Genomic DNA, 26,792 nt, shown 5'->3' on the forward strand with positions numbered 1-26,792 from the left:
ATTTCTTAATGTGATCACCTCATTCCTCTTCTCCGCGTCATTGGAAACGCGACGCAAGCTACTCCGCATCTACTTCCCGGGGACCTGCCAAATGGTGTGTCCTCCCGACCCGACGCGCCGGTCTCGACAGCGACAAACAGTACGTGCCGCCACGCGCGCCTACTTGATTTCATTTGGCTATCGTCCGGCCGCACGCCATGGACGCGCGCGCTTCGCGACCCCGTCAACCGCCTGCGCTGAGCTGCAGCGACACCATCACCGATTCAGCTAGCATCCACATCGGCAGAATCGTTTCACGTCACGTCCACCCGTGCACGCATCTTGCTAGGCTAGCATTACATATAGCCAGCAGCGCATGGTCACCACCACGATCAACTCTCGAGAAAAATCGAGCAGCTAGTTAGTTCCTCACTTCTAGGGATTCGCTTTGGCTACGTACATTGGTGTACGATGGCGTCGTCTCGCTCCGTCGTGCTCCGGGTGCTGGTCGCGGTGGCCGTCGTGGCAGCAGCCGGGGCGCCGCGCCTCGCCGTCGCGGACTCGCCGCCGCTTCAGGACATCTGCGTGGCCGACCTGCGGGCGGCGACAGCGGTCGACGGGTTCCCGTGCAAGCCGACGGCGTCCGTGGTGAGCGACGACTTCTTCTGCGACGCCATCGTCCAGGCGCCCAGCACGAGCAACCCGTTCGGCGTCAACTCCACGCGCGCCACGGTGTCCGCGTTCCCCGGCCTGAACACGCTGGGCCTCTCCATCACGCGCACCGACCTCGCGCCCGGCGGCCTCAACCCGCCGCACTCGCACCCGCGCGCCTCGGAGCTCGTGCTCGTGCTCAGCGGCGAGGTCATGGTGGGGTTCACCACGGCGGCCAACCGGCTCTTCTCCAAGGTGGTCAGGGAGAAGGAGCTCTTCGTCGTGCCCCGCGGCCTGCAGCACTTCCAGCTCAACGTCGGCGCCGGCAACGCGTCGTTCGTCGCCATGTTCGACAGCCAGTCGCCCGGCCTCGTCACGCCGACCTTCGCGCTCTTCGCGACCCAGCCGGCCATGCCGATGGAGGTGCTCGCCAAGACGTTTCTCATGGACGAGGATGAAGTGGGCGCCATCAAATCTAAGTTCGCCGGCTTCTGACCGTGATGGTCATTGGTTTAGCAGCGCAGATCGATGGCAGATGCTATATTGCTAATGCTGCCCCCCATTCTTTTGTGTGCGTTCGTGTGTGTATTTGTTTGTTTTTCATGGGTATATTATAAGTGGCATTTGTTTGCTACTACATCGTCTAAATTGTGTATCTGAAATGAATTTCAGTGCGAGATCTGTGAAATGAATCTACTATATTGTGCTGTGCATATAGTGATACTGATGTGTAATGTGTTCCATCTGGAAATTAATGCAAGGCGTGATGTGTGATTGATTTCTATGATTTACACCATTGACCTCTTCCTTTCATTGTCTTTTTGGCTGATGAACAGTTATCTGAAGTTTATCCTGTAAACCCTGGCAACAAAATATGTTGATCTCCAAATGTGGTTTCTAAGCACCAATCATTTTGTGTGCTCATTTGCCATTTTCCAAGTCGCTAAATGGAGAAGGGACAACGCTTTCAGGTCTTAACCAACTTTATTATCAGATTTTAAAACGAAAGCTTAAACATTGACCTCCACACTGGCCCTCCATGGAACCAGAAACATGAACAGTTGAGCACAACTGAAAAACCAAGTGTGACACCGAACACGTCGAAGTCGAGCTGAAACTTAAAAAAGAGGATACAACACGTACACTTTGGCATCAGTGCCAAAGACGACACATGCTTCTACTACCGTATTACTGGTAGTCACTCCCAGTTCCAGGCTTGTAGGTGCTGGTGTCCTTGCCGGCAGCGGCGTTGTTCTTGTTATCGCCTGACATCCCGAGCGTGTACATCACCGCGTCCTTCGCCCCCACCGCCACGCTCTTCACCTGCTCCCCTGCCTGCACACCAAGAGAGCGTTTTTTTGCAGCAATTAGCATGAATGTTTAACAAAATAAAATGGTTAGGAAAAGAACACGATCTGCGAGCGCTAATGAACCTGCTGGAGCACGGCGCCGGTCTTGTCCTTGCCGGCGATCGCGGTCTCCTTGGCGTACTGCGCGGCGCCGGCCGCTTTCTGCTTGGCGGCCTCGGCGGTCTGTCCAATGTAGCTCCCGGTCTGCCCGGCGCCGTCGCGGGCGCGGTCGGCGGCGGACTGCGCCGTGTCAGCCGCCCTGTCCTTGGCATCGTACGCCTTGTCCCTCGTGGCGCCCGCGGCGCCGCGGCCCTTGTCCATGGCGCGGCCGGTGGCGTCGGAGGCCGCGTCCTTTGCCTCGTACGCCTTCTCCTTGGTCGCGTCCTTGGTCTCGTACGCCTTCTCCTTGGTCGCCTCCTTGGCGCCGTGTCCCCTGCCCATCGCGCGCCCCGCGGCGTCGGACGCCGTGTCCTTGGCCTCCCGCGCCTTCTCCTGCGCCGTGCCCATTATGCGCCCCGTCTTCTCCTGCAACGCACGAAACAAGCAAACAACAAATGTAAGCGCACGCGCAACGGATGGGACAAACGTGGTGGTGTACGTGCGGTGCGCGCGCGCGGATGCACGAAGGGAAACCTCACCTCGGCGCGGGCCTTGGTCTCGCCGGCGTGGTAGCTAGCCCGTTCCTGCTGAGAAGCCATCGCAAACTTGGCTGGAATCACTCACCAACACACGAACTGAAACTACGCTGGATCGAGTCACACACACTCTCAAGTCTCAAAAGGCTGGTTAATACGGATGCTCTTGCCTCTTGCCTCTTGCCTTGTGACGAGCAGCTTGAGGCTATCCGTGCATTTATAGGACCGTTGAGAGTTTGGATGAGGAGGTGCACGTGTCGCGCATGGGCATGTGCTGCGCGGCCACGTAGGGGGGACACGCGTTGCGGCCGGCGGAGGTGTACCAGGTGTCCGGGTTTCGCTGGTACTCCGAACTGGCGCGCGCCGGGGAGCAAAAGACAGAGAAACGGGATACGAGGTGCGCGGGTCGGCCGCGTGCGTTTCGTGCGCGGTCGTGCCGCGATGAGCCTCGTGATGCCGGTGGAGATGGGCGGCTTGTGAATTGCGATATGCGGCTGTGAGATCGCCACACCGAGCCCTTTTCCGCCGGGTGGCGCGTGTCCCGGAGCATGTGCTGTGCTTTCTTTGCTTCAGAATTTTAGATAGCTTCGCATGCAGAACAGTGGCAGGTCCGCTTCAGGGAGTCAGGGGTGGTAGTGCCGTGAGTCGTGTGACTGGTGGCCGGGAGGCCGGAGTTGTTTTGTGCAAAGCACTTGGAGTCGACGGTCACCTATCGAATCTGAATGTGGAAGTTCCATTCAATTATCGTGGCAAGAAGGCCAGAGGCGTCCCCGCATCGGGGGTGGCGTGTGCTTAGCAACGGGCAGAAAAACATAGCGACTGTCTCCACCTCAAAATATAAGATATTTAGAGCAGATATGATATATTATAGTAGAATAAATATGTATAAGAAACTTGTCTGGATTCGATTCATTGTACTGGTACATGTTGAATCCATCTATAATCTCTTATGTTTTGGAATGGAGGGAATAGTTTATAACTGTATACTACTAAAACAATTCTTTTTCTAACTTTCATAACTTCTGCTCTCTTATTTTTTACTGACACGTTTTCCAAACTATTAAACGGTGTAATTTTGTAAAAGTTTTCTATAGGAGAGTTACTTAAGAGAATCGTATTAATTTATTTTTTAAGTTTTTTAAAGTAGTACTTAATTAATCACGTGCTAATGGCTAATACTTTTCTTTTTTTGTTGGGAAGTCCTCCCAAACGCAGCTAGTAGTAACTTCATCAAGACTTAAGGTGGGTCTAATTTTACTTATTCTATTCATCTCAGTATATAGCAACTTAGAACATGATTTAATATATCCAGTACTACGAATCTAGACAAAGATTTAGGCTGTGTTCGGTAATGCAGGATGTGAACCCATCCCTCCTGCACGCAAAACGGAGCGGTCTTTTAACACGTGATTAATTAAGTATTAGCTATTTTTTTTAAAAAAATGGATCAATATGATTTTTTAAAGCAACCTTTGTATTGAAAATATTTTTAAAAAACACACGATTTAGTAGTTTGAAAAGTATGCGCGCGAAAAACGAAGGTGGTGGGTTGGGAAGATGGACTGCCCAACTCAGCCTTAACATGTCTAGATTAGTAGTAGGGGATATATCAATCTATTCTTGAGTTGCTATATAATGGGATGGCAGAAGTGAATATATGGCAATTGTTGCAATGCAGTATATGTGACAAAAGAAAAGCATTAAGCCGGATCTCACATAATTAAAGAATCTTACTTTACATATAAACCAGTACTACTTTTTTTTGCCGGTAAGAGAGATGGAGGGAAAAGAGTCAAATATGATCGATTTGTTTTCTCCCTATGACTCAAGCTTGCAGCTAGCCTCAAGCTTAAAGCCACCTACAAAATTTCCCACAATATATATGTACTTCCTCCGGGCTGATAATATTAGTCGTTTTGGATAATGATAAAGTCAAACTTTAAAATCTTTGACTACAAATAATTTCTAAAATATTTATCTTAAAAATATGAAAACCATATGGCTAGATTAGTCTTAAAAAGTACTCCAATAAAATCATATATTTGTTGATATTTTTATATATATTATAATAGAAAATAGTTGTTAAAGCTATTTTTTAAAGATCGTGTCTTTGTCTAAAACGATAAGTATTATCAACCCGAAGGGAGTATAAGGTTGATTTTAGGTTTTAAGGTCCATCTTATGTCCAACATCGTGGATAGCTGTTGGATGGAGATCAAAAGTCCAGGAGTCACTTAAGTAACGTCCAAAGTACTGTTACGAAAATGCTGTATAGTAGATGAGATTTTTTAATGTCCTTGGAAAATATTACTCAAGCAGATTATATTGTAGCAGGCTAGCAGCAAAGTTGAGCAACTAATCGTGGATTCTCGGAATGGACGACTGAGATAATGCGTTAGCCCCTTGTCTTGCACGATGCTGATGCACGTGACAAGTAAAACGTAGGAGTACGGAGTGAGGAGGCAGAGGAGCTGACGGCTGAGAATTGAGAAAGGTTGCACAATTGCGAGCAACTATCAACCCAATGATTGTTAGGGTTTTTCAAACTGCCGGGGCGCGCGGTAACCGCGGTAACCGTAAAAAACCGTGCAAAATTCATCAAATATTTAAATTATTTTTTAAATTTATTTGAATTTAAGGAGGTTACCGCGGTATTTACATTACCGTACCCCCGCGGTAAGCCGGGTAACCGCGCGGTTACCGGCGGTATGGTGAACCCTGATGATTGCTACCTCGAGTGATTCGATCATACCGGCCGATAGCAAGTGTAATACTGCCATGGCCCATGGTGCAATTACCCAAGGCCCATTGTCACACTCCTCAAGGCAGCCCAACAAGGAGATCTAGATTAGGTGTGATTTTCTTAGATCATCATCAACAGTCTATCTATCTGATTCCCAAAACTGATTTTGAGGAATTTTAGTCTAAAAACTAGCTCCAACAGATACTCTACTTTCCTACTCGAGTTTTGGAGCTCCCTACTCCCAATTCCTCGCTCCGTTATATATGTGGGCGTGAAACTCGCTCCCAATCTCGTACTCCTGTCTCTCTCCTCTAGTTCCCGCGCGTAGGAGATAGCGATCTTTTTGCGCATGAAAGAAAAAAAACAAAATTTTCTGTTGGTAGTTTAACAGAAGGGCCTACTTTTAAGTTTTGGGGATTGAATTTAGGCTATCTGTTAAAGGGAGGAGTTTTTTCACTTCCTATTTTCAGTTTAGAAAACCCAAAAACAATTTTTGGGGAAAGATTATAGATAATCTGTTGGTGATGCTCATAGTGACTGCAAGGTAATAGCGCTAATCCTAAAAAAGAACTTTGAGGTACTACCAACAAATCCAACTGAACATGCCACCTGCACTTAACTATTTTAGACTATCTTCATTTGAGGCCTGAGCATAATTAAGGCATGTTTGGTGTGCAGTCACACTTTACCATTACATGCCAATAAAAATTGTCATACCTTAACTAAGGTGAGATGATCAAATTCTTAGTGACAACTTACTAAGTCTAAGGGAATCTTGCCACACTATTTTCAATCATTGACACATAGGACCTAATTTCTTGGAAGAGAATTTTATCATAACTATGGCTACAATCAAACACCTATCAAGTTTGCCTTACCTTAGGTGTGATAAACTGTGGCTTGCAACCAAACGCACTCTTAATCTTTTGGAATATTATAGGAAGGGATCCTACTGCAGTGAGGCCACACACTGCCTTGAGCACAATGACAAATAACTCCACCACCTTTGACACATCGTCATTGCCGCTGTCCTGTTACCCCTCCACCCCTAACCAAGCACGCTGCCATCCCATATCTGGCGTGGTATCACAGGGGAATTGAGGAGAAGAAGCATTGTTTCATCGTTGCCTATGCTATCAGCCGATCACTGGGCCGTCTCTAGCTGCTTCGTCATCCTCCTCCTCCACCCCTACCAATGGCGGCCTGGGAGATCAGCTCGTGACGGTTGGTATCCTCCCTACCTGTCCTATACTACTATGAGAGTAAGATTTTCTGGCCGGTCGCCAAAGTAATTAAGCAAAGTTAACAGCGTATTAGACCCCTTCCATATTTTTTAGGCTCCCTCCATGTCTACATTTTGGCTCCGCCACCGAGCGTTGCTAAGAAATAATTGGTCATAAGTGTGGTATGGTTGGTTCCAAATTTAAAAGTATGATAGATGGGTCCTTAGTCTAAGAAAGTTTGACACAATATAATTGTGATAGCGGAGCAAACACGTACGTAAAAACCTATGACATGACTAAAATGTAATGTGGCAAAGGAAGGCAACCAATGAAGAAACCCTTTCTTTTCCTTGTGATTCACAACAACCGCATAGAAAGTTTTTTTTTTAAAAAAAAGAAAATACACATGCCTTTCACTTTACCGTGTCATGTATTCTGTGTATCTGGCTCTTGCTTTAGCTCAATTACGCTGTACAAATATCTTTTCTCTTTTCCTCTAGACACCTAATTTATACAAATAAATCATGCTATGACATAGCGCAAGCGCGTGACGCATTAGGCAAATTCCACAGAGGGCAAGAGTGTGATGCATTAGGCACATTCCGCATAATGATTTGTAATGTCTCTTAGACTAGTCGCTATAGTGAAAAAAGGGTGCTACAATGATCTACCCAAAGATCTTAGGTCAGACACTTGAGCTATAATGAATTCTTATTCAACACATTAATTATCTATATAGCAGACATGTCTATATCCTATGTGATACCGTAGAGGATCTAAATTCCCTATGAGCACTGTAGGTCACCTTAAAATTTCGAGCTTCTCCGTAAGATCCAGGATATCTCATGATCATGAGTAGGTATAGCACAAGATAGTTGAAGCTAAAATTAATTGTCATGATTAATATACATGTATAATACATGAAAATAAAATATAAAGAAACAAAATTTTGCATATACTCATGAGTAAACAAATATAAGATGAAAGGAAACAAAGTTTTCCTTACAAAACTTATACAAACATTCATGTAGCTGTGAGTCAAATGCAGATTTTTGTAACTCTCATCTAGTTAATTGAAACGGTTGAATTTTGTTTGTAAGAGTTTCGTAAATTATTTTAAGTATGTGTAGCATTGCTCGAGATGGAAATATGTAGTGTAAGTATGGAACTACGTACCTCTCTGTTTTTTCTCTGTCGTCCCACTTCTCGGAATAGGTGTGGGTGGGGACTGGAAGTAACTTCCCATGGTTAACTGGCACTAAAGACCCCTTTGAAATGAAGGATTAGCAAAGACATTTTGGATGATTCATTTTTCTAAGGTTTTTTTCCCCAATAGAACCCTTTGATTCATATGAAGGGGATGGAAAAATTTCCATAGGATTTTTTTTTCCTATGGTCAATTTCATAGGAAAATAAGTAAAAGGTTAGACCTCATGTAAAACTTTCCTTTATTAAGTGTTTCCTGTGGTGTAACCAAAGGGCTCTTCTTTCCGTTTCCTGAGTTCTCAATTTTCGTAGTATTGAAAAAACATACTACTTCAATTCCCCTATGTTTTACTTGTTCCTGTATTTTTCCTTTCGTGCATTTCAAAAGGGGCCTAACTCTACTTCCTACCCTGTTTTCCCTCCAAAACGTGGTTGCTACAAGTTAGAAAAGGTAGATCAAGGTAGGCAAAAGATAATGAGTTGATTAACCATGAAAGTTTTTTTGTTTGGTGGATGGTTAGATTGGTTGATACTGTACTACCTAAGTGCCAACTGCTGTAGGGATTGCAAGTTTGCAACCGGTCCCGCGGATTGCCAAATGCTGAACAGCTGAAGGTCCAAGCCCCTTCTAAACAGCTCTTCAGATCCTAAACAGGGCTAAAAACTTGGCCTTCAGAACAGGGAGTAGCCAGTATTTCCTGCAAGTCCCTGATTCGCACGTTATGGCTTCTCAAGTACAAATCATGCAAGCGTGCTTCGAAACTTTTCGATGATCAAGCAGGAGTATAATATCTTGACTTTACTAGCTTGGCTTCTCAAAAGTTAGGATTCAGGATATGGTTGCCACCCAAAAGAGAAGCAAAATATAGTTGCTTAGACTCACCCTGGGTACTACTGTACTAGGTAGCCAAGTCCAAGGTAAATCAGTTGAGATTACAACGGTACAGTAGGAAGACAACAGTAGCATGGACCCGATGGATCTTTTGATTAATCAAAGCTTGATGCATGAGAAAATGGTTGTCTACCCCCATTGACATGGTTTTCACGGCAGAACTCACTGTTCACTTTTTATAGTCCTGGACTCATGTAAAGCAAAGCAGAAGACCATCCAAACAAAATGACAGGATCCACTGCCCTTACTGTACATTAAGCCTGGTGAACTTCTTGCAAAATATCAGAGATCTGGAGATAGGCGGCATTTGATCATGGAAGTGATGCGAGGTATCCCCAAATCCTCCCAAACCGTATAGTGTACGCAGCAAAACTGCCTGCAGGACTGCTCCGTTCTGAAAAGAGGTCCCATCTTGTGTTTTCTGGTCCTGCAGAACAGTAATGATGAATGATTAGAAGTTATACATGCATAATGCCTTACAGCCTCACTGCCTCAGCGATGTAGCTTTGCTCCACTTCGCCCAGCAGTATCTTGAGAAAGAAAGGAAAACCCAAAATAAAATGGCACGGAGATTTCATTTCACTATCAAAATAAGAGCACAGGAAGTCAAGCACCACCAGAGAACTACCTGAAGAGCCAAGGCAATCAAAAGCTAACTGACTGACTTTTCACAGCTTGAGCAGTATGAACTACAGGTTGCACAAAAGGGAAGCAGAGAAATAGTTTTGAATATGAAAAACGTTCCAGTAAGGCATTAACCGCATTCTTGCAAAAAGTATCAAAATCAAGCAAACTGAGAAGCAAGGAAGTTGCCTCACTAAAAATATCGGGTGCAGAAATGATGCTTCTGAATTGAAGTGCAAACTAACCACTGATAGTGCTCTTACTGTTCTCATCTATGTAAGCCCTTGTGCATATGTAAGAAAAGTTTCATCATACCACCATGCTTTTCCCTCGAGTCAACAAGAATGTGAATTCATTTTCTCCTGCACCATATTTCCTCCTAGTAGTATGTTACAGAGTATCTTATTTTCTTGACTAGAAAGCTATACTCAAGAATCTTGGCCAATATCTAACTCTAATAGTTTGAAATGGACCTTGTACTATGTGGCAAATAGATCATCTCCGTGCAATCTCAGAGTAACCCTTGCACGGCCACACGTGCACTTCCGATGTAACATTGATGAGGATATGGTATGACGCCGACTTATGCCCATCATTCCTTAGCTTCTTTGCATGTGTAGTTATGCTGTTCAAGAAAGACTTTTGTACGTGGTGTCATCACACATGAAAATAGCAAGGTAGTGGGGATGCCAATTTCTGTAATCCTTCAGCACTTGGCGCTGTGCGCAGCTAGCTGCTAGCCTATGGTTGGATTATAAAGCAGTGACCCAAAAATTTTTCTCCTGTTGTATGCATTTGGCTCTCAGAATGCTGCAAGCCAACAGATAGATGAGTCAACTTCATAGAGGTGCTCGCTGCCTAGGATGACATAATGAGCGGCCAACAACAAAACTGCATCTTGGTCGTGATCATTTGCACAGCTGGTAGTACAGTGGATACGTGGGTAGTTAGGTCATAATATAGTCCATAAACAGAATGCGCATGCAACCATATGTAGCAGAAGGACGGCGTAGATGTATAGCAAGACAAATCAGCAGAATATGTATCTGCATATGCCACTGGTATGAACAAATCTAGATAGGGAAAATCTCAAACAGGATCCCCACAAGGCCACAAGACAATGGGCAAGTTATTTTTCCTTTTGACCGAAGGATCCATTAGTGGGGGGTGCTGTTGCACTTGCACTTGCAGTTCCCTCCAATTACATTGTATTTTCCCCACTCCCTGTCCCCTAGCACACTGTGAAATAGCTGTAGTGTGCACTCGCTCCACTTATTACTGCTCTCTCTTTAGCATTTAGCCATTTACCATATGATAGTGGATGCGCTATATCAATTTTTAGGTTCTCTATTTAATAAATTTTCTCTCCTGGGATGGTTTTTAGTATGCTAGTACTGTAACTATTAAACATTTTATATTGTACTTCCTCCGTTTCATATTACATATGTGTATAGATTCATTAACATCTATATGAATGTGGACAATTCTAGAAAGTCTTATAATATGAAACAGAGGGAGTACAAAATATGTACCATTGATAATTTTCAGAGGTAACTTCCATGCTGTAGCAAACTAGCAATTACCAGAGGTCTGCAGTCTACTCATCATCACTATGCCATGACAACTCTTTTTAATACTTTGTGCTTACAAAATAACTGGTACATAACCTAATCATAATCACTTTTTTATAAAAAAATAAGCTACTACTCCAAGTAATTTCAACCATGGTCGGTGTTACCTGCAACTGCAGATCAAGGGTGGAATAAAATCAACAGAACAATGCTTTAATACGCATGTATCAGTCTGTCTTAGCTTTAGTTGCTGAAAAAGCAAATGTAACTTTTCAAGTAGCTTCAGCCAAGTGCAGTTGACCTTGTGTTGTGGGATTATGATTTTCATCATAATCCTGTACAGCAATCATTACTGGTAGACAATATATAAAGTTACAATATTTTTTTCCTTCCCGCTGCCTGACCGTCCATGTATAAAAGGGGCAGAGACACAATAGGTCCTTGCCAACAAATCCTCTGAAAGGAATAACGTTCTGTAAGCAGGGGTCAACATGCCTAAATCCAGATTTTTACTCACCATCATCCTTTTAATACTTCTCTGCAATGCATCTGCTGGTATGATTATTGCTATTTCTTTTGTTCAATATGCTACTGTATTATTAATTATATGTCTAAACAACCTGCTTTCGTCCTAATGCAGGCCAAACCATAGTGATGAAAAATGATATTGCTGCTACTCCAAAGTTGATAAAGGTTTGCCCCCAAAGTTTTCAGCACAGTTTCACCGAGGGAAATATTAGCATCTTGGATTAATTATTTCAATTCATATATGTTAGCACTATTTAACATTTTCCAATTTCCAGCTTTTGATGTGTCCCCTAATGTTGTCATAGTTGGTCACGTACTCACTTTATGCTCCCCTCAATAAAATAATATAGACAACTAATGTATGAAAGTCATATAACAACACCTATTCAAGATAGTATTGTTGACTGCAGCACTAATTTGAACAAATACCATAATTAATAACTTCACATTTCTTTTTTCATTTATATACTTAATTAATTATCCTTGTTCTTTATTTTCTAAATGAAGGGGCATAGTAGAAAGATTCTCACAGATATTCAGGATTATGACTATGGAGGGGCAAACTCTAAACATGATCCACGCAGAAGGCCTGGGATTGGAGGCAGGAGCCGCTAGACATCTAAGCTCCTTCGTACATATCACTGCGTATGATCGTCTGAACTACATGAAGGGGTTATATGAGTCAAACTAGTAACTTTCTGTAGCAAACTTAATATATGAATATCTGGATCCCCTGATGTAAGCTTTAATCGTTATACATCCATATGGATCAGAAAGCCATATAGATATACTCTTATCTTATTGTTAGTCTTTGTTGCATGGACTTAAGACCAGCTTATTTTATAGGGCCTTAGGTGTAATATTAATGCATAGTTCTGAGGGAGTGGATCGTCTATGAAGCCATTTTTTGCGTGATAAATATTGATATTTGCTTGTGAGTTCATACTGTCCTCTTCTATATTTTGATGAAGCAGATCTGCAAACCCCCTCCTACGCACACAAATGACCCACCCAAAAACAAGTCCCCCAACTCTAGGGCATGCTTGTTGTTAGCAAGAACAATCGTCATAGCAAACGAGGATAACAGATAAATTGGAGGGAAAAGCAGGACTTAAAAAAGGTCATTTGGCAAGTAGGCTGTGAAATATACTTACTGTAGAGCATGAGGTTTATTCAGTGCCCTTCTTCTTTAATAAAATAAGGACCAGGCTTAATAGGATAAGGATAAAGGTAGCCTTCCGGCCGAGAAAACCCAGCTTCATTCATGCGGTCACTGAGCACATGTAGTATAGGTTTTTTCAGTCCATACTCATGCCTGTTCTTTTCAAGATAAGAGTTAGCTTCCTCAGCCACCTCTATTGTGAAAGCAAATCTATTCTCTTGAGATAACATCAGCTGGTTGATGTCCAAGCATATGATCTTCCCATTTTCCCTAACTTTTCTCACTTTCTCTTCTAAGAAAGGGACACGTTCCAACTTGTACCGCAACATGTCATCCTCTTTGGTCTGCAAGGACGCATATATCAATTATATACATGGAAATCAGAAAAGAATGTGAAGTAAAGCATGGCAACAACACCTGATGTCACCTTTTCGAATGTTTTTATGTGGTGACATGCTCAATAGTGATGCAAACAATGAAGACATGACTGGCATACAACTGCCTGGCAGCCTGCTTAACTGTTGGGCATGGTCATGCCATGCTGAATATGATACTTGGTTGACATAAAATACACGAAGGCTGACAAGCTAATAGCAAGTGGTGGGGCACAGTTCCAGTCTCCCTTGCTCAAAAGGTTGAACGTAGACATGTATTCTTGAATCTATGCATTATTATTGTCCTATTTAAATTACTGAATTCTACAGCTCTTTATTTCATTCTTCCACATGAGGCACTTTCCATGTGTAACAAACTAGCTCATTTTTTTGGTCGAGCTAGTGGTGATCATGTGTTTTCTAGTTTCAAGTTCAAGAAAAGGTCCCTTACAAAAGATGTGAAGATGTCTGTCTTGCCTATAGCTTGCTAATACACATAGAAGGTAGCAGCAACCTATAGTTACAAAAACATAATTGTGGATTTTAATAATCTGACCAAAAGAATAGCGTGCCTTCAATCAGCGCTACTTTTCAGGCCATTTTGGTTTGCTACCAAAACTGGGCCATACCAATATTTTGGTTATCAGAACAGTACCACTGAGAGTTTGGATTGTGACCAAATCACTGGTAGTGCCTAGGCTTAATTTGGTAGCAAGGCATAGGCTGGAATTGGCAGCCATCCGTCACCCGCCGGAAGCGCCCAGAAGCAGGCTACACAACTTGGCTCAGCCCAAACTAGTTCACGCACTTCCGTTCAAAAAAAAAGCTAGGGCTTCATCTTTTCTCTACTTCAATAAATACCCAGCCACTACTCGTCTCCTCGGCTGGCCACCTCACCGCTCTGCTTATTCTGCAGCAAATAGTACCAAAGCTATTACAGCACAAAAAAAAATTTGGTGATCCTTCATTGGTACCAATCCAAATGGAAATTGACCCATAAAAATTTGGCACTTCATTGGCACTAATCCAAACACTCATATTTACTGTGCTACCCTACCAAAATCTTGGTAGTGCCAAAACTTGCCTAGGTTTTGGCACTACTAAAATTTTGGTAGGGTACCAAACCAAATAAGCCCTTCAATTTTTCATGCTCCCCTTTTATGCTAGTACTGTGTTTATAGTGGTTTTGGAATACTTAATAGAGTTAATACATACGTACAGTTACTCTGATATGATATATGTGAACTAACGATGAACAACAACAATGTCCAATTCTAATTATCAGTTGATGTTTATTTAAAACTTTAAAATGATTTGGATAATTGAATACTTTTTGTGTTTGTCTCATGCTCTGACACTGCTAGCAGCCACCAATGTAACCACAGGAGCCACACTACAAAGATGAAGGACAACCAGAGCATGCTGCATCATACTAACAATCTGTGACTTCATATTTTGAGCATAATACTGAATAGCAAATGTCATGGAATCACATGAGAAAAACACTACAAGGGCAAAGGAAGTTTCTTGTACCAACAATTTGTGACTTATTGTTTAGAAACAACCTAAAATAATTGCCTTATTTGGCCAAAAAAAAATGATGCTTTCATCTATCCCACCCCCATGAAGCCTCAGGATTCCTTTAAACGAAAATCTATGCAAGCAAGAGCTCCATAATGAACCAAAACAGGTGCAAATGAAATATCGCATCACATAATCCTCGCAACTCAAAAAAGGGTTTCCGAGGTTTGATACCACATGGTAATGGAGTAATGGACACATCCGACGCTTCTCTCTCCTGAACACAACTGACCCCGCTCTACCTTCCCAATCTCATGTAAAAAGAAAGGCAAATGGCATGCGCATTCCAAAACGGAGGCTCGCAATTATTCAGCGAGAACGTCGTCCATGCCGTCCTAGTTCCGTCCAAAACAATCAACCACGCGGAGATATAGGAGGAGACCTACTCCCTTAGTTCGGCCAGAGAGCATACCAGTTTCCGGCGACGCCACACTCGCCGCCGACCGCTGACTCGCCCGTCTCCGCCGTCTCCCTTCCCACTCCCAGAGTCACCGCTCTGCTTTCTCTACGAGAAATTGGGGAATTAAAAAAAAAAAACAAAAGCATGTGAGCCAGGGGAGGAGGACATCGTTAGGGCAGGTTGGGTGAGCTTCCACCTGCGCTCTCATGGATATGGTGATGCCGCTGCGGCCGTTCCTCCCGCTCGCTCGTGGCGTGGGGAGGAGGCCGCCGCCGGCGAGGTGGTGGTGCGCCGCGAGCGAAGCCGCCATTGCCATAGCCATCTCTTCGAGGCTTAAGCTGCGCCCCTCTTCTCTCACCTCATCCGATTTCTAGACGAGCCACGCGCCCCGCTGCAGGAGAGGGAGGGAAAGTGGCACGGCCCACGGCCCATCTCGTGCCCGAAACGTGTCACGGCCCATTTCGGGTGGGCCGTGACACGTTTCGGGCAGGGAAGCAGGCGAAGACCTCCTTCTTCTCCACCTCGGCGAGCGAGCAGAGCAGGGAAAGCGGGCGTGGTTGGATCGGCGACGAGGAGCGATGGGGGCGATGGGGAAGCTGAGGGTCTTCGTGGTGCAGGAGCCGGTCGTCGCCGCCTCCTGCCTCATCGCCGGCTTCGGTATCCCCTCTCCTCCCTCTCCGGTCTCCATGATTCGACGTGTGCGTATGTAGTGTACAGCTCCATCCATAGATGACTCTCGTAAGCTCAGATCGGGGAACCCTAGAATGGAATCTACCAGATTCGGAGCCATCAGTCATGGCCCGTCCTGGATCTCCAGGCGCGTTCACCAGGTTCCTCCTAGCTTTGGTTTGGTCAGTACAACAAGGTTGTGTCGAAGAATAATTTTACTGCAACCAATCTCTTTCTGCTTGGTTCATTTTACAAGGAACTTATCAGGACTCTCTATTAGAGTTTTTTCTGTGGGCTCAGGCCGTAATGAAACAAAGATTGAGTGTGTAGGTTTGGGGACTGATAATAATAGATTTAGGCATTTAGCACTGTCACTGCCCTTGACTAAAATTCTGCCTTTTTATAAAGGGGTTGTTTTTTTTCCTCGTCTAGCTCATCGTGTTGAATTTCAGTTGCCAGAGAGCATATGCTCAAAATCAGAAAGGAGATAAGTATTGTCCTGTGTATGCACAGTTTATCAAGTGCCATTCCCTTAAATAATATGGCATGCACTTTTTTCTGTGCACATGCTGTTCGTATTATCATGATAATGTATAATCATGGTAAATTGACCTAAACTTACATGATAGGATGTGCGTGGTGCATTCAAATGCATGCGATATTTATTTTGCCCCTGAAACACCAAACTAAGGAGGGGAGAATCTATATGAAGGCTATATGTTTGAATTATTAAATGGCATTCTCACTAATTTGTTGGATGTGCCTCGAACATAACTGCTGCTTTTAAGTTATAGATGTCATATGATTTTTATTTTCCTATTTAGTCATACTATTTCAAAAAATAAACAAAAACTCAAGAGTTCAAGTCATTTTTGTTGCTAAGATAACTGCTAGGCCTAAAATAATTTATTTTTTATTTAAATTAAAGTCGTCCACCATTACCTTTCTAGAGTATTTCTTCTTAAAAAGGCATTACCCTTTTTCTTTTTGTTTGAATGATCACTTGCTTAGTTGCTTAACATTCCTATCTTTCGTTCTAGTTGTCACATGCTAATGTTTAGTATTTATGTTCTTTATTTTGATTTGAGAAGGACTTAGCTCATGTCTAAAGTATATGGGAGTTCTGCATTTTGATGTTTGGTTGTTTTGTATTATTGTATCTTTTATGCTTTTGTTTCCCAAATTATGTCTATGATGAATAAAGGTCAACTGAAACTAACCTCGCATAGTGCTCCAGTTCGCTGTTTTCTACCTTAGGTTGAATACCATATCACCATTTTCTGGCTTTCTTTTTCTACATTGATAATGATACTTTTTTGTTTCTTGGGTTAACCTTGCTAGTGGCAGCTAGCAGTCGCACTTTTTTATGAAAGTAACAATAATTGTCTATTTCTCCCTCTATTTTTCTGCTTCTGCAATGGATGCATGATTGGGTTTCTTTCTTGTGTATTATTACGTTGTGAAGAGACCTAGCGCATAATCTGAATTCATAAATGAATATATATATGTGTGTGTGTGTGTGTGTGTGTGTGTCCGTGTGCTGTACTTATGCAGGTGTAAGTGTGTAGCATTTACTAGTATCACTTGGATCTTTTTTAAATATATGCCTTTTTATGCTCTTTAGAAGACTAATAGACCCAGCAATTTTATGCACTAACTGTAGTTTGTTTGTTGGAAATATCATAATTTTGTGTTATTTATTTGTTTGTTTGAGCAGATCATTTTATGTTGTATTCATCAACTTGTATCTACAAGGAACCTCACGATTGTGCCCCTGCAATTTCAGGTCTTTTTCTTCCAGCTGTTGTTAGGCCCATACTGGATTCATTTGAGACTGCCAAACAAGCTCCCCCAACCAACTCTCAGTGATGTATGTGATTTTGTCTTCTGCGGCTTCATTTTGTTGATATTGGTTGCTCCAAATCCATTGAAAATGAAGTATTGGTTTCTCTTGACTTACGAATATAATGATTTTATACCATCATTGACTTTTCCAATTATGGTGAATTATTTGAATACTATGCCAGTTTTACCATGTTTTTCTTGTGGCATTCAATTTCATGACAATGATGTATTCATTAATTCAGAGCAGCTTAAATTAGTTGCCCGAGAAATTGTTGGAGCTTTAGTCTGAGTATTATAGAATAAATAGTCCACGATAATTCACCTAGCTTTTGTTTTCCTTTTCTTTAGGTTTTGTATTCCATAAATAAGGCAGCAAGCCAGAAAGACGATGAACCCTGTAGATTGCAGTTTTGCTCACACAGTCACAACGCTGAAATTCTCTCTCTTTCTATTGGTTATGGACTCTGTTAATTTATCGAGATTGTAAGTTACGTCAGTAATCAATTGCCTTTTGCTACTGGCACATGTGGTTCCTGGTACCGCTGGCAAGAAATAAAGAGTTCATATTGTGTTTGGGCATTTAATGTGAAACCATTTTTCTTTCTAATCTTCGCCCCCGTGTACTTTTGTTACTTCGTCCAGTAACATATGATTGGTTCTCACACACATATCACGTGCGTCTGGTGCCCATCACAATTTCCGCCGCCATATTTGTAGTTTTGTCAAAATAATGACTATAGATTAAGTTAGTTTTTCAACCCACTGCATGCATGTAGTTTTAGAGAAGTGACAGATTTTTGTTTCTTGTATGCAGATTATCGAACATCAGTATCTATCTCAATGCTTTTTAATTCTCCTTGTGGGGCACCTATAAAGATGAGTGGATTACTGATGTCAGTGTCGATACGTGGCAACCTTGGGTGAATAGGCTGCTACTTTTGTCCGTTTGGAGCTTGAATTGTTGAATACTTTGTGCTTCTCCCAGCGTGGAATGTTGAAAAATGAAAACACACATAGCCCTCGTGGCGATTTGATCAGTGTCTGATGTCGCAGACCTTAAAGACGTTGATCGTTGAGCTTATGCTGCGATGACATATGCTCAAAATTAATCAGATGGAATGTTGAAAAATGAAAACATCCATAGCCCTCGTGGCTATTTGATCCGTGTTTGATGCTGCAGACCTTGGAAGACGTTGATCGTTGAGCTTACGCTGCGATAACATATGCTCAAAATTAATCAGGTTTTATTGTCAAATCAAATGCATCATGTCTCGGATTCCTTTGTCATATGCTCGAAATTAATCACGTGTGCCATAAATACTACAGTAATCTGGATTCCTTTGATCGCTACGGTCTCGAGTCCGGCCATCGAAGTGGATTTCTTCGACTCTAATTTCACGTGGTGCGGTGGACCTAAGCTCCGATACATCCGATGCGCTATGCGGTGTGCCAGCCATTAAAGACGATCTCGTGAGCTTCTTTCTGTATCTATGCTTAAACGAACTCGTACCGCAGCTGGAGACGTGGGCGCGACGATCACAAGGTCACTGTGGATTCGCTGGAGCAATAATGTTGCGTGGTGAGGTGGTGAATCCGATCCATGCATCTGGACAAAGCTACTCTGAAGAGTGCCCCGTGAGAACAGTTGGAGGCTTCTAACTATTGCACTCTACTGACATTACAGTATTTTCAACCAAGAAGACGCTGTTCGTCCGTATATATCCTATCCATCCATCCACGAGGTTTTCTCGCTTCTAGACGTTCGTAGATTCAAAACATCTACAGAGTACAGTAGCGATCTCTAATTTGGCATCTGGTGTGGGCCGGGAATTAATTGGTGAGAGTGGACTGTGCGCCATCAATTGCCCGTGCGCGGAAGGGAAGTGAACGGTCGGGCCTGCTCGCCTAAAGCGAGATTTTGGATGATTCTCTTCGCCGTCCTTGCCATGTTCTGAATCGCTCAAAGGATGGCTTGCTTTTTTTTTTCTTCCCCGAATGTGAAATGTGCCATATAGACCATATAGCATATTAGCATCCAAAGATAGGCCTACTATGGTACGGAGTACAGTAGCTATTTAAGTTGTGGTTCGTGTCATACATCCATTTTAGCCGAAGCTAAAGCTACGTCTGGCGAAGCATTAGACCAAATGCAATGCGTCAATCATCATCCATCATACAGTAATACTACTAGGTAGGAGGGGCACACTACAAATAGTTAAGCGTGACACACTGACATGACATCAAATGTTTACTCCGTTGAGGTACAGTAGTACTATTAGTGAATTGAGACGTAAACGTGCGACCGTACATTTTCGTTTTCTTTAGTTCTCCAAGCAGGTGAGTGGTGGGAGCATTTACAATGAAAACCACTTCGAGAAGTGGTTTAAAGAAGACAAAATTAGAGTTCACTAAATAGATATCTCATGAGACCGGGGTGTAATATCCATTATCTAATACTCCCTCCGTTTCGTTTTGTTTGTCGTTTCCGACAGCTTCGACGAGATTAAGGAAGCTGTGAAATTACATATTTACCCCTGTGTCTTCTCCTCGTCGGCGCAGGAGAGATTCCCCAAAATCGACCGGCCTCCGACGCGACGCCGCGGTGGGCGGCCTCCTCTCCGACCTCCGCGCCCGCGTCTCCCAGGTGCGGGCGCGCACGCCGCCACCCGCCGGGATCCCCTCCCTCTCGTTTTTGCCATCCCATCTCGCCGGGCCTGTTCGACCCCGACGCCTCCTTCCTCGAGCTCTCCCAGGTCAGAAACGCCGGCCGCCGCACCAGCCACCGGGGCTCACTCCAAGACGCCGACGAGGCCCTCCTGCTCCAAGCACCGTGCTCCTGTGCCTTCTCCTCATCAAGCCGCAACATCAAGCCGCCGCTGCGGAAAGAAAGAGGCGGAAACGCCGGCCGCCGCGCCAGCCGCTGGGGCTCACCCCCAAGACGCCGCCGCCGCTCGTACTCGTCGGAGCCATCGCCGCCACCCTCCTTGCCGGAGCAGCCGGCAGCACCATTCTCCTGAGCCGCCGAAAGGTACTTCTTTTTTTTTATGCAGTTTTCTGTGCTCCGTGGCTTGCTCATTAATGCCATCTTTGTTCTTTTATTCAGAGTGTATTATGAAGTTCATAGGACTAGTAGTATTTGGTTGCTGTTTGTTCATATGCCTTGCTTGAAAGTTTCAGAGCTTGTATTTTGGACTGTGTTCTTGTGATCAGGAAGGTACAGAATGCGGCAAATTTGAGTTCTCTCTGCTATTTGGAGTTCCCTAAGTCCACCTCCTGTAACAATCCTGAGCATATGAAATCAGAAATGTTACACTTTATGCTCCCTAGCATTGTTTGTTAAAACTTAGACTGTAAAGTCTTCTGACCAAATGCTTGATGTGTGTTGATCACTTATTATCGGTGTCTTTTCTCTACAGGCGAGGAGGGGGAGAATCAGTGGGTGAAGAATGATAGAGGAAAAAAGAACATGTGTTCAAGTCTCCTTCATGTGTAATTTATTCCAAGAGTAATTTATTCTTGGATTAGACCTAAGTATTCTAGCTTAACATATTGTGCTACTCTACATTGTACTCCCTGGTACTCAGTGAATGTTGAGCTCAATGACTACCCAATTTTACTCATGTGTTGATCATTTATTCGTTGCCAAAATTGTGCTTCAGATTGCTTTTTGGTAATTGAAATTGCTAATCTGAAACACTATCCAGATTAGCAATTGCTGGTGCTGTTGTTGATATGAACATGTCACTGTCTCTCTTGTTCTGCATGATTCTCCACTGTCTCTTGTTCCATATACTCCTGCTTGCTGTGTGAGCAGGAATTTGGAGCGACTGACTGGGATTCTTGATTCTGGATTGGTGATTACTGATGCTTATTTCTGACCTTGTTATATTTGGAGAAAAAAAAAGTTGGATTGTGTAAAAAATCTTAGCTCATGTGCATTCAACATTCAGTATTCCAATTTGCAATTTGTAACTGACAATACAGACAAACTACATATACAGTATAATTTCTTCCAATTGACATTATTCAGCCATTCATATTGCCATTATTCCAATTGATATTACAGACAGAATTCCAAATTGTCATACTTACACAATACAAAATTTTCAAGCTCACAGTATTCTATTGAAAACTACTCCAAAATTTCTACCAAACAATTTGGCACTACACAAATGCATTGACAACAGCATCCAGGCTCTCCCAAAAGGCATCGTTGAACACATTTTCAGTCTCAGGACTTGCTCTGTTCTGAAGGGAGGTTGGGATTATTGTGACTTCATAGCACTGAATTGCAGTTGCAGTTATCCAGGTAACCCAAAATGAACTGCAATCAGAAATCAAGAACATGTTCCTGGAAAAAGAAGAGAAAAAATCGTCTGAAAAGAATTTAGGTGAAGTTGATAATTTGTCGACGAACAATAACAAAGAACAAAAACCACACCAGGGCACCAGGAGCGTATCTTCTCCTCCTCGCCGATTGCGGGCAAAGACACATCGGAAGAGCTCGTGCATGGCGTGCCGCGAGAATCGCTGCAGCCTGTAGGAGCTCACCCTTGGCACCGGCCTGGTGGACGACACGGATGAACGTGTTGACGGCAGTGCAGACGTGCTGGTTCCCGAGGGCGGTGGCAGCGGGTGCGCGCAGGCAGGCGAGCAGCGACTGCAGCATCCGCATCAGCACGGCCTCCTCGGCGGCGGCCTCGGCCCCGGCCTCGAACCAGCAGCTGGCGACAGGCCCATTCACGCAGCGCGGCGCTCGTGAGGGACAGACCCATGAGCGCCATCACCTCGTGGAGCGCGGCCAGCGACGCCGAGGTGACCGTGGCGCCGGCGTCCTCGGAGCGAACTGCGTCGAGGAAGGGCCGCAGCACGGCGGCGGGGGAAAAGACGAGGCGGCGCAACGCCTTGAGGGAGGAGACGAGCGGGTGGTCCGCCGCGGCGTCGTCGGCTACGGCGCGCGGGTGGCGGAGGCTGCGGCGCATGACGGCCAGCACGGCGCTGGCCTCGGTGGATATCGCGCAGGCGAGGTCGGCATCCCTCGCGGCGGCGGCGGCGGCCGGATTGAGGAATCAGGGCGAGGAGGAGGGCAAAGATGGAAACCAGCAGAATGATTGAACTACAGCGTCAAATAAAAAGAATGATTCCGGATTGACCTAGCGACGTCAAATAAAACGAAACGGAGGGAGTAAAACGTAGGAGGAGTCTATTTAAGGATACTCTGCTCACAAGTCACAGTACAGGTTACTCTTAGTGGGGATCCATAAAAGAATTGCATTTTAACCCTATCAAATTTTTATACTATACCTTGTCTTATTTAAATTTACAATTATGTCTGGCCAAACCTAAAAGGTGAAAAGGGAATTGCATATAGCCCCAACTCACTTTCCCTAAATCTAAGATATGTCCACCCTTCTCCACCGCACCATGCAATCATGTTGTGAAAATTGTTGAATAGTCTCACATTGGTTGTGGAAGAGCATCTGACTTAAGATATAAGTGAGGGAGCCCCTCACCTCAATGGCTAGCTTTCGGGGTGGGAAATGCCCTTTACGATTCTACAATTGGTATCAGAGACTGGCTAGTTCAACATCTCTGGCCCGAGGGACAGTGTGTGTGAAGGCCTGATGGACCGTGGGTGCCTGCAGGGCCCGTACACCTGAGGGACCGTGGTGAAGCGGTGAAGGGGTAGTGAAGGGCTGAGGGACACTAATGTGTGAAGGGGGAGATTGTTGAATAGTCCCACATTGGTTGTGGAAGGGCATAGGACCTAATATATAAGTGGGGAACTCCTCACCTCAATGGCTAACTTTTGGGGACCCTTTACGATCCTACAATAAGATAAACTAATCTATTTAGTTATTTTAGAGTCGGTTTAGGTTAAAAAATAATTACTATGAATCGACGGTCCAATTGGTGACCTCACCAGGTCAATTCCCGACCCGGCTTTTTCTACTATAGTTTGGGTAGCTGGACCAAACTTTTTGTTCCTGTTTTCTCCCCAAGCCACCCCTGCCTCTACAAGGCTACTAACACCACCGCAAGGACGCTCTCCTCACCTCTATCTTCAATGGCACACTGTGTCCTATGTGGAGCAGCAAGATTGCTCGTCAGTCGTCTCCATAGGGCATGAACAATCAGTGTCCTTGGTGTCGTGCCCCAAGCTACTACCTAGGCTCGAATGCCATGGTGGAGGCAAGGAGGATCCTCATAGGGTGTCAGCAACTCAACGTACCTTACAGGAGACACAATTGCCTCAGGTGAGATAAAGTGGTTTAGCAGTGAAAAGGGGGAAAAGGAGGAGGGATTGGGTCTAGCCATATGGCGACAGCTTGTTTGAGGGGAACAATAGACCTAGATGCGGCGCAACAATTAGGAGTACCCCGCCACCGTCATTGCTAGAGATCTGGACGACAGCCGTTTGCAATGCTAGACAGCTGGGACAAGCATGGTCAGATCTGTATCTAGCTAGAGGCGATGCTCTCATCGGGGTCTGCGGCGACGTAGCCCGGCCTTGCCATGGATGCAGTCGGCAAGGTCTTGGCCCAATACACACCGACGCCTACCTCGTCGACCTGAGTCACCGGTGAATCTAGCGAGAACACCGACGCCCAGCTCTTCGGCCCAAGCCACCATTAGATCTAGCGAGAACGCCGACTTTGCGGCCAGAGCTAGGAAGCTCGGTTGGGGCAGCGGCATCCATGGAGAGGCGTCGACAAGGGGGACATGGCATCGCAAGTGATCATATGGCTCTGACTCGTGGAAGAGACCAGGGCATTGAGAAGTAGGAGAGGACGGAGTCAAGCTTCTAGGAACAGTCAATGACGGTGATGAATCAAGTGTCATCGCGTTGGGGCTCCATCGACTCTGTGATGGTCAAAAGTAAATCAACGTGGGGAAAGCGACGGTTCGATAAGAAAATGGATGGGTGAGAAAATGAATGAGACTAACGGGTAATGTATGGGTGTTTCCATAAGAAATTTTAGGTTGAGAGGGGTTTGGATGCAAAATAAGTAACTAAAGCATAAATAGAGGACTTAAATTTAAATTATTGGGCTGAACTGAATAATTCAATCGTGGGTCCGATGAGACCACCCAGTGTTGAGCATGTTAAGGTAGCCATATCTTGAAAGAAACTACCTATACATCTGTCGATAAATTTTCAATCAAAAATTTAAGAGTTCTAAATACAATATAACCGCGTAGTGTAATTATATTGTGACTTGCATATAACTGTAATATAACAACTTATATGTAGCTTTCAAAAATCTCACGATGACATATTATTTTTGTGAAGCGGATGTTATGGGACCGAATCTCCTCAACTATGCGCATATGTGATTTTCTTTCCTTGTTTGCAAGAATCGTGAAGCAAATCTAACGGTTCAAAATTACATACAAATTACAATATAATTACACCATAATTATATTATATTTACATTTAATAAATTGTTAGGAGAAAATTTATTAGCCAATACTATTTTCATGTCAGTGCACTTATTTTGGACTGAGAAAGTGTATAACCAAAACCGTTTGAAGGCTAGTGGTATTTTCCTTTTACCACTTTAGGCATGGGGTTACGGGCATTGTTCATGGACGGACCATGGTACAGTGGAAAAGGACCATTGCTGAGGTTGGCTCTCCTACGTCACCTGGCCATAGCGTGTAACCCGTGCGAACTGCGACCTCTCGGAACGGATACATCTGGCCGGAATCCACGCTGGATTCGTAGTTTCTCAACTGGGAGGCCGGCTCATCATTCATCAACCGTCGGGGTGCATGCATGTCGCCACGCACGCAACGCACAAAGCCGCAGCGCGGCCGTACGGCGGCGGCTCTCCCCTGGATTGTGTGGGCCTTTCCGCGTCACGATCCTCATCGACCCGCGCACCCCGGGCGTGCGTCAACTGCTGCGGCGGCCTGAGAGCAAGTTTAAAGTTTAATAGTATAGCGAACTACTAGCTCTAATTCATCTATAGCCAATCTAATAGCTTATTCATACAATAGTTACATACTACACTATTAATATCTGGTCCCACCTATCATACACACTATGTCTTAAAGTCCGTGCTACAGCTGGCTATAAATCTATAGCCCACTGTCCTTCTCTCTTCTCATTTATCTTTTTAAAATATGTTTGCAGCTGGCTTATAGCGTGCTATATTACCTGCTCTGATGAGAGCTCTGCTGAGAGGCTGTCAAGCACGGTATCAGGACTCCACCGGTGACCGACGCGTGTGAAAAACTGTAGATCGTGACGCCGCCCCCCCCCCCCCCCCCCCCCGGGCGGCCCAGCTGCATGTGCTGGGACATGGATAGGGCAGCATGCGTAGAGTTGTGCGCGTGTCATGCTCGCTGAGGTAAGCTGCCCGGGCCGGTGGTGACGTCAGGACTCAGGAGGGAGATTAGGTAGTCTACGAGATGGAGAGTCTACGAGATTAGCTGATTGCGCTATGCATGCCGTCTGGTCGGTGTGGAGTGTGGACGACTGTGTGGATGGGAAAAATGGATCAATCGGTGGAACGGAATAAAGTGTGCATTCTTTGAACCTCATATGCGAGTGGAGAAGTGAGAAGTGAGTTCCATTATTTCTCACAGGCCAGCGGAGCGGGCGAACTCTTTTTTTTTTTAGCTGCATGCACCGTGGGTAGGTTACGACTTGTGCAACTCTCTTCTCCACACCCTGTACGTACGTGCTTTGCCGGTTTGTAAGATTTAATATTTTTTTCAAAACATGGTATAAACGCATAAGCTAATTATATATGTACATAACTCAACCTTGTTGATCTTATGAGTATATTTAAAAATTGTACCGGCGTATTTTGATACGACGAGGTCGCTATAAGTAACTTGTTATTGATGGATATATCGTCTACCACTAAAAAACCTGTAAATACGAACACCGGTGCTAAGGTTTAAATTTCAACCCGAGTAAGCAAGTTCTACCACATGAGATTTTACCAACTGAGCTATACTCAATTCATTCGTGCTAGCTTGCAAGCTTTGTTAGGCACTTATTTTCCTTTTGCACACAAGTATGGAAAAAGTGGGTGTATGGTTCTTAGTTATTTCTTGCATATAAATTACTCTTGTTGCAAATGTTGTTGTTCGGAACTCCTTTCTGTCATAAATTTAAAAACTTTGATCAAATCTTCTTCTAAATGTCAACTACTTATGACTAGGAAGTATAAATACTCTGCTTTTTTTTTTGTCTGAAACTATGCTACAAGTTGGGCCAAACCTCACCTACTGCGTTCGTTCATGCAGATCAGCTGTGCTTTTAAGTAGCACCGAAAAATGAGCAAACAATTAACATATGATTAATTAATTATTATGAACTTAAAAAATAAGTTTATTTGAATT

At 44.2% G+C, this 26,792-nt stretch overlaps 3 protein-coding genes and 2 pseudogenes across 5 annotated transcripts; 2 read left to right on the forward strand and 3 right to left on the reverse strand.

Annotated features, from left to right (window-relative positions):
* Nucleotides 1-395: 395 nt before the first annotated feature.
* LOC127766575 (germin-like protein 1-2) lies at nucleotides 396-1,581 on the forward strand. Its single transcript, XM_052291658.1, has one exon. It carries the CDS (start codon nucleotides 451-453, stop codon nucleotides 1,123-1,125), a length of 675 nt encoding a protein of 224 aa, XP_052147618.1. The 5' UTR covers nucleotides 396-450; the 3' UTR covers nucleotides 1,126-1,581.
* Nucleotides 1,579-2,800, reverse strand: LOC127766584 (late embryogenesis abundant protein 14). The gene is made up of 3 exons (XM_052291670.1): nucleotides 2,618-2,800; nucleotides 2,064-2,504; nucleotides 1,579-1,965 (listed from the first exon to the last, which is right to left on the reverse strand). Exons 1-3 carry the CDS (start codon nucleotides 2,675-2,677, stop codon nucleotides 1,819-1,821), a joined length of 648 nt encoding a protein of 215 aa, XP_052147630.1. The 5' UTR covers nucleotides 2,678-2,800; the 3' UTR covers nucleotides 1,579-1,818.
* A 5,840-nt stretch (nucleotides 2,801-8,640) lies between these two features.
* Nucleotides 8,641-15,301, reverse strand: LOC127757855 (protein PLASTID TRANSCRIPTIONALLY ACTIVE 7). Of its 3 annotated transcripts, none has more exons than XM_052283454.1 (4): nucleotides 15,115-15,301; nucleotides 14,931-15,014; nucleotides 12,556-12,907; nucleotides 8,641-9,105 (listed from the first exon to the last, which is right to left on the reverse strand). In XM_052283454.1, exons 1-3 carry the CDS (start codon nucleotides 15,238-15,240, stop codon nucleotides 12,575-12,577), a joined length of 543 nt encoding a protein of 180 aa, XP_052139414.1. In that variant the 5' UTR covers nucleotides 15,241-15,301; the 3' UTR covers nucleotides 8,641-9,105; nucleotides 12,556-12,574. The 3 variants fall into 3 exon arrangements, with proteins under 3 accessions (XP_052139414.1, XP_052139399.1, XP_052139406.1); XM_052283439.1 differs by having other exon boundaries at nucleotides 14,931-15,023; nucleotides 15,115-15,300; XM_052283446.1 differs by lacking the exon at nucleotides 8,641-9,105 and adding an exon at nucleotides 11,035-11,329 and having other exon boundaries at nucleotides 14,931-15,023.
* Nucleotides 15,302-15,496: 195 nt separating this feature from the next.
* LOC127785785 (uncharacterized) lies at nucleotides 15,497-21,310 on the forward strand (annotated as a pseudogene).
* A 286-nt stretch (nucleotides 21,311-21,596) lies between these two features.
* LOC127785883 (ARF guanine-nucleotide exchange factor GNL2-like) lies at nucleotides 21,597-22,107 on the reverse strand (annotated as a pseudogene).
* Between the last annotated feature and the right edge of the window lie 4,685 nt (nucleotides 22,108-26,792).

This window comes from Oryza glaberrima, chromosome 1 (assembly GCF_000147395.1).
Source record: "Oryza glaberrima chromosome 1, OglaRS2, whole genome shotgun sequence".
In the NCBI taxonomy this organism is placed as follows: domain Eukaryota; kingdom Viridiplantae; phylum Streptophyta; class Magnoliopsida; order Poales; family Poaceae; genus Oryza; species Oryza glaberrima.

Excerpts from the sequence above, each read along its gene's own strand:
- LOC127766575 (XM_052291658.1), top strand. The coding sequence starts at position 451 with ATGGCGTCGTCTCGCTCCGTCGTGCTCCGGGTGCTGGTCGCGGTGGCC.
- LOC127766584 (XM_052291670.1), bottom strand. The coding sequence starts at position 2,677 with ATGGCTTCTCAGCAGGAACGGGCTAGCTACCACGCCGGCGAGACCAAG. Across the intron at positions 2,505-2,617 it reads AGACCAAGGCCCGCGCCGAG|GAGAAGACGGGGCGCATAAT; the intron begins GTGAGGTTTCCC and ends CGTGCGTTGCAG. Across the intron at positions 1,966-2,063 it reads CCGGCGCCGTGCTCCAGCAG|GCAGGGGAGCAGGTGAAGAG; the intron begins GTTCATTAGCGC and ends CTTGGTGTGCAG.
- LOC127757855 (XM_052283439.1), bottom strand. The coding sequence starts at position 15,240 with ATGGCTATGGCAATGGCGGCTTCGCTCGCGGCGCACCACCACCTCGCC. Across the intron at positions 15,024-15,114 it reads CCATATCCATGAGAGCGCAG|AGAAAGCAGAGCGGTGACTC; the intron begins GTGGAAGCTCAC and ends AATTTCTCGTAG. Across the intron at positions 12,908-14,930 it reads TGTGGCGTCGCCGGAAACTG|ACCAAAGAGGATGACATGTT; the intron begins GTATGCTCTCTG and ends GCGTCCTTGCAG.